Source organism: Hippopotamus amphibius, chromosome 1, assembly GCF_030028045.1.
Source record: "Hippopotamus amphibius kiboko isolate mHipAmp2 chromosome 1, mHipAmp2.hap2, whole genome shotgun sequence".
Classification (NCBI taxonomy): Eukaryota; Metazoa; Chordata; class Mammalia; order Artiodactyla; family Hippopotamidae; genus Hippopotamus; species Hippopotamus amphibius.
In genome coordinates this window covers 19,191,603-19,203,887 of record NC_080186.1, presented here as the reverse complement: position 1 = coordinate 19,203,887, position 12,285 = coordinate 19,191,603, and the positions used below count along the sequence as shown (strand labels likewise).

At 45.8% G+C, this 12,285-nt stretch overlaps 1 protein-coding gene across 1 annotated transcript in view; it reads right to left on the bottom strand.

The window, feature by feature from the left end:
* CLIC4 (chloride intracellular channel 4) overlaps positions 1-5,944 on the bottom strand; it is a 73,202-nt gene extending 67,258 nt beyond the window's left edge. Inside the window, exon 1 of the mRNA XM_057700506.1 lies at positions 5,628-5,944. Coding sequence (XP_057556489.1) covers positions 5,628-5,699 — 72 coding nt within the window. The 5' untranslated portion in view covers positions 5,700-5,944. The remainder of the gene's footprint in view (positions 1-5,627) is intronic.
* Between the last annotated feature and the right edge of the window lie 6,341 nt (positions 5,945-12,285).

Sequence of the window (12,285 nt, the reverse complement as noted above, 5' to 3'; positions counted from 1 at the left end):
AAACGTAATTTCAAGGATTTATAGAATCCCCTGAATCCCATTAATGAAGCCCACATTTAAGTATAATATACTGAGGTATCACTTCACACTGGTTAGCATAGGCATCATCAGAAAATCTACAAACAATAAATGGTGGAGAGGGTATGGAGAAAAGGGAACCCTCTTGCACTATTGGTAGGAATGTAAATTGATACAGCCACCATGGAGAACAGTATGGAGGTTCCCTGAAAAACTAAAAATTGAGTTACCATATGACCCAGCAACCCCACTACTGGGCATATACCCAGAGAAGATCATAATTCAAAAAGACACATGCACCCCAATGTTCACTGCAGCACTATTTACAATAGCCAGGTCATGGAAGCAACCTAAATGTCCATCAACAGATGAATGGATAAAGAAGATGTGGTACATATATATGATGGAATATTACTCAGCCATAAAAAGGAATGAAATTGGGTCATTTGTAGAGACATGGATGGACCTAGAGACTGTCATACAAAGTAAAGTCGAGAAAAACAAATATCGTATATTAACGCATATATGCAGAATACAAAAAAATGGTACAGATCAACCAGTTTGCAAGACAGAAATAGAGACACGATGTAGAGGACAAACATATGGACACCAAGGGGGGAAACTGGCAGGGACTGGGGGGGTTTCAGTGGGATGAATTGGGAGCTTGGGATTGCCATATATATACATTACTAATAAGAAAAAAAATCAAATTGTACACTTTAAATATATCAGTTTACTGTATGTCAATTCTATCTCAATAAAAGTTCTTAAAAAAAAAAAAAAAAGAAGAAGAAGAATACACATTGGGAATTCCGAGGAAGTCCAGTGGTTATTAGGACCATGGGCTTTCACTGTTGAGGGCCCAGATTCAATCTCTGGTGGGAGAACTAAGATCCCACAAAGCTACACTGCAAGGCGGGTGGGGGGGGAGCAGTGGGGGGCCAGGTAGAGAAAGAGAGAGAGAGAAAGGGAGGGAGGAAGGGAGGGAGGGAGGAAAGGAAGAAGGGAGGGAGGGAGGAAGGAAGGGAATATCTTATCATCAACAACAAAAATAGGTGTCTACTGTGTGCCAAGCACTATTTCTAATACATTACATAAGGTGATATATGGCTAGATCACATTTCCCAGCATTCCTTGCAGTTAGATGAAACCATGTGATTAGTTCTCCCCAGTGGAATAAAAAAGTAAGTGACAGGTGGAAGTTCTGGGCTGGGGCACTTGAGATAAGCCTCCTCCATACTCTTCACCTCCCACTGCTGCAACCAAGACTTCTCAGCAACCAGCTTTGCTAACTGTGAAGAGGACAATGCTATGGGGACTAGTGGAAAAAGAAGCTGGAAACAGATTTGGTCCCTAACTGACTCTAAGGAGAAAAGCCACCAACATCTAGAACATCCTCCCTGGGTTGCTAGTTGAGAAAGGAAACAAACTTCCATTTTGTTCGAACCACTGTTTGCGGCAGATTACAGTAGTTATTATAGAAGCTTAGACTACCCTCATTAATACACATAGATCATCAGTTAATCCCCTCGGCAACCCTATAAAATTGTGTTATTATTATTATTCTGATATTAGAGGTCAAGAAACTGAGGTACTGAGAACTTAAGAAACTTCCCTGACACACTACTAGAAGCCAGATTCAAGCCAAGCAGTCTGGCTCCAGGGTCCATGCACATTAAAAATCCTGTCAAATATCTCAAAGGAAACAATTATTCTTACATGTTAAGCCTCTCTGCACCAGATTAACTTTTTACACCACCCCAATTCTAGCAGTTTAAGGATGACTGCCAACAGTGAGTGTCCCAATTCAGAATGGCATGCCAACAACTTTAAATTCTAGCTAACAAAACTAAACTCTGCAAAGGGACTCCTCCTAAACCAAGATCAGAAATACCATCACATCATACCAGAGATTCTAGATTCTAGTGGGGCGCGGGGGGCGGGGGGGTTGGCAGCAGCGTCAACAGAAGTTAGGCATACACAAGCGAAGAAAAAAATCTAAACATTCAGTCTCTTCTCAACTTCTCTCATTTTGTTGTTCAACACAATATTTACTGTTACCCAATACTGAAATGTTGGTTACCAAATTCTGAATGTAACCAAGAAGAAATATTGGTGGAACATATATGGCAGACACATGAAAAGACTAGAAGTACCAAAAAATGGGGCGGGGCGGGGGGGGAGGGCGGTGGACAGATAAAACCACACAGAGTTTTGGAGGCTGGAGGCTAGGCAAAGTTGAACAATGAAGGACCAAGGTTTCAGACTCAGACCATGAGGATTATTAAGTAAGTAGCTCTCAATTCCGAAGCATGCCAGACACATATATTGCCACCAAAATGTTCAGAAAGAAGGAAACAATCTCATTTCAACTATTTGGTACCCACTCAGAACAATATACAGACCTTACCCTCAAAGAACTGCCTATCTAGTAGAGAAGATGTGCATACAAATAAGTATATATAAAATGACACACAACCAGCATTTATTTACTTGCTGTGTACTAGACACCGTTCGCTCTAAGCTTATTATCACCACATATATTGACTAATTTAATCCCATGAGGTTGATCTATTAATATCTCACCTATGCAGATGAGGCACAGAGGTTTAAGTAATGTGTCCTGGGACACACAATTAGTAAGTGGACAAATTGGATTAGAAACCCAGCAGCAGATAAGAGACGTTATGACCCTGCCAAAGGTTTTGAACTTCACTCTATTAATCAGTGGTCCCCAAGTGGGACTCGTGTGTCAAAATACATACATCTACCAGGCCCCTCAGGGTAGGGAAAGAGGGCATTCTAACTCTTGAGGATGACTGCCTTTGTAAAGCCTCTTTTACTCTTGGGAGGGTACCCTATCCTGTAGGTGTTGGGGTAAACACACAAAAAATGGAGCACTGCTGTTATACAGCTGATGAGGATTCACTGAGCTCATGGACAGACAACTCCAAAAACAATACTCACAAGGAACGAAATGTAGCTGTGAGTCCAGTCACACTAGTTGGGAAGGTCCTAATCTACTTCTGTTCAATTTAATGCTACCTAAACAGGTAGCAGTTTTACACTCATTTCCTTTAAGTGTAGATAACAGTTTTCTGCTACAAACTCAGATACTTCTTGGTAAAATAATTAATGCTGTTTAACACACCACTCTGGACAACCACAGCCTCTGCTCTTTCACTGCTTTCAAAGTAACTGTATTTACAAGGGTATTTTCCCTCTATTTGCATTTCCCACAAATAGATCTTGGAAATCTAGAATACTCTTTACTACAATTTACCTGGCCCCTTTTTCCCCTTTGAGACAGCTATCCTGATTTATATCAGTACAAAATTTTGCCTATGCTGAACCACAGGACAGCAGGAAACATTTCATTCTTACTTCATAAAGGAAGAAAACAAGTCTCAGAGAGGAAAAACAACTTGCCCAGGTTAAACGAGCCAGTGAGGACAAAACTGTGACTTGAACCTGGTTCTCTGCCACCAAAGCCCAGTGACAAAGGCTTATAACTAGTGATAAGCAGGATGCTTTCAGGTGGCTCACATTTTTTCCTTTAATAGTTATGCACATAAGAAATATAATTTCCATACCTAATCTACAGTTTTACAGGTATTATTGCTTAGGGCAATGTGTTTATGTTTGTCTGTTTTATTTTTTATTGGCTGTATTGGGTCTTCGTTGCTGCACACAGGCTTTCTCTAGTTGCAGCGAATGGGGGCTACTCTTCATTGCGGTGTGTGGGCTCCTCATTGCAGTGGCTTCTCGTTGCAGAGCACAGGCTCCAGGCACATGGGCTTCAGTAATTGTGGCACACGGGCTCAACAGTTGTGGCTCATGGGATCTAGAGTGCAGGCTTAATAGTTGTGGCCCACAGGCTTGGTTGCTCCAAGGCATGTGGGATCTTCCTGGACCAGGGCCCATGTGGACTGGCAGATTCTTAACCACTGCACCACCAGCAAAGTCCCCATGTACTTTCTTTTTCTTGTCTTATTGTACTGGTTAGACCTCCAGTACAATCTGAAAAGAAGCCTTTACTGATAGTACCCTTATCTGACCCTAAATTTAATGATACATCTAAAGTAAGATGTTTAAATGACATGTTTTTTAGGTTTTCAGTAGATACACTGTCTCTGAACTTATGGAAATTCACTCCCATTCCCAGCTTAGTGAAAGTTTTTGAACACTTATCTCTGAGCCACCCTTCTCACTTCTCCATGCTGCCTTCCATTCCTCTTCCTTTTTCTTATTTCAGGTTTCTTCCTACCTTCTCTGCATCTCAAAGTACTATATATGTCACCTGAAATAACTGAGACTCTTTGAAGATATTCTGGGGGTTCTATACCTGTCTGCTGTTTCAGTTCCCCAAATCAAAATGTTTCTAAAACTGGTAACTGACAGAAAATCCTAAAACAAACACTGTTTCCATCACTTGCAGATCATTTCTTCCTTCCATGTCTCAAACACACCCTTTAATTGTCTCCCGTTCTTTAAAATAAAAACTCAGGAAAACAGGAACAAAACTGTTTCAGATTTCTGTTGAACTCTCCAATTCAGAGCCTAGTTCTGAAAGAGCCTGCTTAAGAAGTGACTAAGAAAGAAAATCTCGAGGATTTCAAGTAAGTTTTGAGGGAGGCAGTTGAATCCAGATGTTCATAACGTCTATCTTTCTCCTTTGCTAAAACGAAAAATATTAAAGAAAAAAGGAAAAGACTAGAGGTAGTACTTGTCAACAAATATGGTAGTTTCAGGATATAAAAACTGAAAAGACCAGAAGGGAAAAATCAACCCTTTAAAAGTCCAAGCAAGTTAGGAATTCTTTCCCTCATCAGGTTTTCCTTCAAAACAAAAGGGCACACACAATCTTTCCCGAGGCAGCAACACCGAGGGGAGCAGCCAAAATGTTGCATCATACAAAACACTCGCTCTTGAGAAACAAGAAAACCAGATGCTGGTAAAATACCTAAGACAGGAAAACCCAAGTTGGAAATCTCGATCTCTTCCGGAGCCCCCCCAAAAATCTTCAGATGGAATCAAAAATTAAAGTTACAATTTGCTACAAGCCGGGAGCGAAAAGCTCTTTCAGAAAGCGTTCAAAGAAGTTCAGTTCATCAGCTCACGACCGGCTCGAGGCTTCGCCTCCCAGGCTGGGAGTGGACTCGAGAGAACCGAGGTCTGGGGTGGGGTGGGGTGGGGTGGGGCTCCCGGGCGGTGGCGGGGGAGAGGGGGTGACAGGACCCACCCCTGCCCGGGTCCCAGGGGCTGGCGGCCTGCGCGGCCCCGGGGAGAGGCGGGTGCAGCCCGCCCCATCCGGACGCGGGACGACGGTGCGGCGTCCGCCGGGGCCCCGCGCGGCTGCAAGCGGTGCCCCCCGCCCCGCAGTGCTGGTTTTCTGGGGTCCCGGTCCCACCCCGGCTCCCTCGACTGGCCTCGCGGCTGGAAGGCGCGGGTGGGCCCGAGACAATGGGCCGGGGGCGCGGGAGTAGCGCTCCCCTCCCGCCCGGGTGCGGGACGCCGCGCGGGGGCGCTGCGGGGGCGCCGCGGCTGAGAAGCGTCCGGGGACGCCGCCCCCCGCGGCCCGGCAGGGTGGGAAGGCGGCGAGCGCTCACCTTGACGAAGAGCTCGATGATGGGCTCTTTGTCCTCCTCCTTCAACCCGTTCAGCGGCATCGACAACGCCATGGCCGGTTCGGCTGGGCTCCGCGGACTGCGGCGGCGGCTGCTTCTGCTCCGGGGCTGCTCTGGCTGTGGGCTCCCGCCGCGCGGCGCCTCCTTGGACAGTCCCGGCGTCTAGCTCGCCTCAGCCTCGGTGCCTCAGGCTCGGCTCCTCAGGCTCGGCTCCTCAGCACCGCCCCACGCCCCGCGCGCGACTCTCAGGCGGCCGCAGCCCCGGCCGTTTCAAGTCGCGGGGCGGGGTGCCGGGGGCGGGGCCTCGTTTGGGGGCGGGGCCAAAGCCCGGCGTCTCCGGACTCTCGGGAGGAAAGGAACGCCGGGGGCTCGGGGGCGTGGCCTCGGGCGGGGGAGGTGTTCGGACCTCTCCGGCCCCTCAAGGCCGCTGAGGCGGCTTGACCTAGGCTCGGGGGCGTGGCCTTGGTGGGGACCCAACGAAGCCTAGGCTTGGAGGGGCGGTGGGCGGGACTCTGAGCCTCGCCTCCCGAGGGGACGGACGGGAAATTCCCCCGAGGATCTGCGCCTGACACCGCCTCCCGCCGAAGCGCGGGCGCGTCCTCGCAGCTGCTGCTGGCGCCGAGCCAGGTGACCTCAGCCTTCGGCCAGCCTGGAGAGGGGAGACGGCGCCTGCCGCCCTCTCCCCCGCTGCAGCCCCCAGGACTCAGCGCCCATTCCCGCAGCAGTCGGCTCCCCAAAGCCCTGTGTTAGGCGGAGCTCTCTTTTCGAAAAGTTTTCATCCCCTTAGAAACACCGTTTTTTCCCTCCTCTGACTTCGTTTTTCTGTTTGACTCTCCCGTCACTTCTGTCTTGGGAGCCGGCGTATTAACACATATTTACGAGGCCCTACAGTGTTCCAGGCCCCCGGTGATAAACAGCACGGAGGTGATCCCTCTCCTCCGAGAGCCTACAGTCTTGAACTGCAATCCCAGTGCCTGAAGGCTACGAAGGACCCCCAAGCCGTTGTCCATACGGTGCCCCTTTCCCGGCGTGATTTCTTTCCCCATTCAGCTGGCAAACCTGAGTGTGCGTCAGAAAAACCTGGGCGCTGTACCAGGTGACCTGCGTTACTCATTTCTCTGCTTCTCCTGCTGTGGGGAAGGGAGAAATTCACATTTTAACAAACACCAGGACATTTTTGATGTAGGTGGCCCTCAAGCTGGAAAAACTGTACTGGGGTTTGAAGCCCCTGAGGACAAGGGCTGTGATACTTTGAGCCGGGCAGGAAGTAGGCACCGGGTCTGGGTTTGCTACTGTAGAATGCCTGGGGCAAATGTCACCCCCTCTGGAAACAGTTACTTGTCCCTTCTTCCGACTTTCGGTAATACATGACTCAACTACTCCACCCCATCTTCCAGGTTAAGTCGAAGGCTGAGCGCGGAGGAGCCCAGACCTAGGTTTGCCTCTCCACATCCTCAGTGCACAGCACATGTGAGAATGTTTGAACAAACGGAATGAGTGAAAATACAGTGAGACCTGCAGCTTCTCCCTCTCCCAGTCCATAGCTAGTTGCTCAAATATTCTTGCAGGGACTCTGTTAAAGAAACATCTTGCCCCAGAGGTTAGGAGCACATGATCTGGACCTTAGTCTGGAGTCAGACTAAGTCATGAAACTGCAAGATCCTGAAATCCCTTAGCCTCAGTTTCATTCTCTAGATGGGGGGAGGGACTGTTACTGGTTCATGCCTTACCACACTGTCCTGTTCAGTCAGTGATAGCTGTTATCACTGCACTGGGCCTTGTACTGTCCCTGTCCACTCCTGCAGGCTAGGATGGCATCGTATTCAACTCTCCGAGACCAGCCTGTTTGTTGAAAAGAAGTAAATGCCAGGAGGCTGTCCCCTCGATGGGGACGTGAACCAAAAAAGCAAAACAAAACTGAAGTGTCTGGCTGGACTCTGAACTGAACCCAGTGTTAGTTTTTCACGAAATCAGGAAAGTGAACCAAAGTTCCCTTCCAGTCTCTCCCTGCCTGAAAAGGAACCAAAATGATGAACCAGTTCAAAGCAGATTCAGGTCTAAAATGGTCAAATGGTACCTCAAAGATGGCCCCAGACTGGCCCTGAGGCAAAGGAATATTTCAAGGTGGTCCTGTTTTCGGAGGTGTTCCTGAGGTTTATCAAATTCAGTTGAATCAGCAAATATCACCTGTGGTGAGTGTCTGTTGACAGCCCTATGCTGGTCTCACAGCTGCAGGATATGGAGATAACCAAGGCCTGGAAGGATGAGCAGGCCAGGATTTTTTAGGCCTTATTGACTCAGATTCTGAGAGGAAGCCAGTGACATTCTCTTCCATAGAGCCCTGAGGTAGTGATGATCTCCAAGGCTCAGACCCAGAGTCTGTGCTTAGAAACCTGATCACAGTCACTCATACCTATGTTTCCCAATTTCCACCCCCTTGTGGCTCACATGGATGGGCAAAGCCAGTCTGGGGAGAGGCAGAGAGGGAAAGAATCAGAATGTGTGTGGGGGGGAGGGTCCACAAGCACATTGCATTCAAGTTTCATATTCCAATTTTGAAATGCATGCATATTTTGCATTCTGTACTCATTTGTTTTTATAACACACACACAGATCTTGAAGATAGGTGGAGATGTGTTCTCCTCCCTCCTCCACCCCACCCTCTTCTGGCCTCATCTCTTCTCTCCCTTTTGCGCTCCGTTCCAGCCACACCTGCCTCCTTGCTATTCCTTGGATGTGTCAGATGCACTCTTGCCTCAGGGCCTTTGCGCTTGCTCTCCTCCCTCTGTGGAACATTCTTCCCCCAGAATTTCTGCAACTCACATTCCCTTGCCTCACATACCATTCTTTGCTCAAATACCACTTTCTCGGAGAAATCTCCCCAAATATCACCCTACTCAACATTGCAAGTGGTTCCATCTCATTCTACCCTCCACTGTATTTCTCTGCATAACACTTATCACCCTCTGAAGTATATTTTACTTATTTATTTGCATATTGTCTGTCTCCTGCCACTAAACATATATTCCATGAGGGCAGGGATTTTTGTTTGATTTTGTTTATGGCTATTATTCCCAGCTCATAAAACAGCTCATGGTATACAATAAGAACTTATGGAATGGGTGTATGCGCCATGTTTAAGCTATGGTTTCCTGTACGACACACCCTTTGGAAGGTCTTGCTCGCCCCGTCTGAGAACCAGTGGTTGGTGTTTGTTTATGATTGGCACTAAACAAGGAGTCAGGTTTTCAAAGGACAAGATGGCGCCTCCAGAAAGCCTCCCCGGGTGACACATTTCCCTCTTCCCACTCCTGATTCTGTGGTGCTGCTGGCTGACTGTCTCAACCCCACTCTCTGCAATTTAGGCAGTAAAGTGCTAAGTACGTGGACTTTGGGCCAGATTGCCTGGGTTCCGATTCTGCCACCATCATTTGCTAGCTCAGGATACCTTATTTAACCTCGCTGTGTTCACCTTTCTCCTCTGTAAAATGGGTCTAAAAATAGTACCTAATAATAGTTGTAATTGTTAATAAGCAAATAGGCTTGTTGATAAGTAAATCCATGTTAAGTGCTTGGAATGGTGCCTGGCCCATGGTGAGTGCTTTGTAGGGACTAGCTATTGGTCTTACACACATCTGTCCATAATCTCAACTAGTGAGCTCCCATGCTGCATGCCAGACACCTAGCTGAGTGTTTTTATATCCAATCACATTTATTCCTCATGGCGTCTCATATGAATAGTTTTCATTGTCCACATTTAACAATTAAGGAAATTGGGGAATGAAGGAGATAAACACAAGTGATTCAGCTGAGAAGATGGCAGGGCTGAGATTTCAACCCACAACAGTCTCTTCACCACACTGTTATACTTAGTGGGCATTGCAAAGGGTAAGCTCCTACCCATCCTTCAAGGCCCAACTCAAATATCCCCTGGTTCCAAGGAGCTGCCTTGCACCAATACATTGGTCTGGGTTCTACATCACCCATCAAGGAGCTCAGGCAGTGTTGCAGGTACCAATGTGAGCTTCTCTACCAAACTGTCTGAATTTGAATTCCAGTTGGACAAGTTACTTAACTCAAGCAAGTGTCCTCATCACTACAACAGACTAGAATCGAAACTAACTAATAAAGTCACTTTGAGGATTAAATGGGATAATCTAATCCATGTAAAGCATTTAATAAATGTTGGCTATTATGACTATTCATATCAGTGTTTTCTTCCTTGGTATACTATGAGATCCTTGGAGTAAAAGGAAACTTATATCCATCTTTAGTTGAGCAAATTATTTAACTTCCTAGCTGTGTGATTTTGAGGAAATTATCTTCTTTATACCTCGATTTCCTCATATAAAATGATGATAATTACAATTCCTACCTCATAGGGTTGTTATGGATATATGGATACAGGTAAATAAATGTAAAGCACTTAACACACTGACTGGCATAAATAAGTGCTCAATAAACATAAGAGGCAGACCTTGGAGATGTGTTTGGTTCAAGACCACCACAATACAGTGAAAATCTTAATAAAGCAAGTCATGGGATTTCCCTGGTGGTCCAGTGGTTAAGACTCCGTGCTCGCAATGCAGGAGGCCTGGGTTTGATCCCTGGTCAGGGAACTAGATCCAGAATGCCACAACTAAAGATCCTGTGTGCCGCATTGAAGATCCCACACACAGCAACAAAGATATCCCACATGCCGCAACTAAGACCCAGCACAGCCAAATAAGTAAGAAAATAAATATTTAAAAAAAAAAAAAGGCAAGTCACACAAATTTTTTGGTTTCCCAGTACATATAAAAGTTATGTTTGGGATTGCCTAGGTGGCGCAGTGGTTAAGAATCTGCCTGCCAAAGCAGGGGACACGGGTTCAATCCCTGCCCCGGGAAGATACCACATGCTGCCGAGCAACTAAGCCCGTGAGCCACAACTATTGAGCCTGTGTGCCGCAACTACTGAAGCCCACGTGCCTAGAGCCCATGCTCCATAACAAGAGAAGCCACCGCAATGAGGAGCCCACACACCACAATGAAGAGTAGCCCCCGCTCGCCACAACTTGAGAAAGCCCTTGTGCAGCAACGAAGACCCAACAGAGCCAATAAAAAATAAATTTATTTATTTAAAAAAAAGTTATGTTTGCATTATACTGTAGTCTATTAAGTGTGCAATAGCTTTATGCCTGAAAAAATAATGTACATACCTTAATTTAAAAATAATGCTGTTAGGGAACTCCCTGGCGGTCCCATGATTACGACTCTGCACTTTCACTACAGGTTCGATCCCTGGTTGGGGAACCAAGATCCCACAAGCCATGCAGCAAGGCCAAAAAAATATTTAAAAATTAAAAAATAAATTAAAAATAAAATAAAAATAAAAATAATGCTGTTGGTACACTAGACCTGGGTTTCAAATACTTGTTCTTTGCTAGCTACGTGACAATGGGAAATATAACAAATTAGTCTCTAAACCTCAGTTTCTTTATTTATAAAATAGGGATGATAATAATACTAATTTCACAGGGTAATGTAAGGATTAAGTGAGATGATACATGTAAAGGATTTAGCAGAGTACCTGGCACATTGTAGATGTGAGACATTTTAAAAATAGATAAATTAAAATAATGTTGTTGGAAAAATGGTGCCAATAGACTTGCTCAAAGCAGGGTTGCCCCAAACCTTCAATTTGTAAAAAATGCAATATCTGCAATGCACAATAAAATGAAAAACAATAAAATAATGTATGCTTATAGTTGTTATTTATAGTCTCCTATGCCTAGCTCAGTGCCTACAACATAATAAAATAATAATAATCTTGATAAGATTGAGTGAAAGAATAAATAAAATAAAATGTAAACATTGCCTTTTAATCTCTCACGTGTCACATCGTTGTTTCTCTCACTGCGTCTATAATAGGTACTTAATTAATCTCTAGTGATGTCACTCAACCCATCTATGGAAAATCCCAGTGCAGTTTTCAACTTCAAATGTGTCCTCATGAGAAGAATTAGGTCCTATAAAATCCTGCTAACTGTGACTTAGCCATAATTTGGGCGAAAGTTTAACCTGAATACTATGTCCACACACTCACCAACTTTCCAGCTTCACTGTAGATATGGGTTCCCCTGGAGAAGGCACAGTTACTCAACAAACATGGGAGCTGGAGACACGTTTGAGTTTAGCTTCTCTAGGCTCTCAAAATGGAGCTCCAGTGTGTGGGTCCAAGGACTAGGGGGTTCTTCCTGGCCACAAGCTCCAGTACACGGACCTTTATTGAAGGGAGGACCATTTACGTACTATTTGTAACAAGGATACAGCAGAGAAACGGAGGCTCAGAGAAGTCAAGCAGTGTGTCACAGAGCCGGAAAAGCAGCAGCGCCAGCAATCAAACCCAGATCTCTTTGTCCTTGTGCCCAGGCCCTGTCCAGCCATCTGCTCACAATACCAGCCTCGAAGAGTTCTTATGAGCATTCAAAAAGATGGTACATAAAGTTTTTGGCACAATGTAGTCATTCAAAATATATCACCTTCTGTTTCTTCTTCCCAAACCCCTCTCCACCCCCTTCACTCCTTTGTTTCGCCATCCTAAGATCAAAAGGTTTTGCCTAACAGGCTTCAGTTCAAATTCCAACTCTGCCACTCAC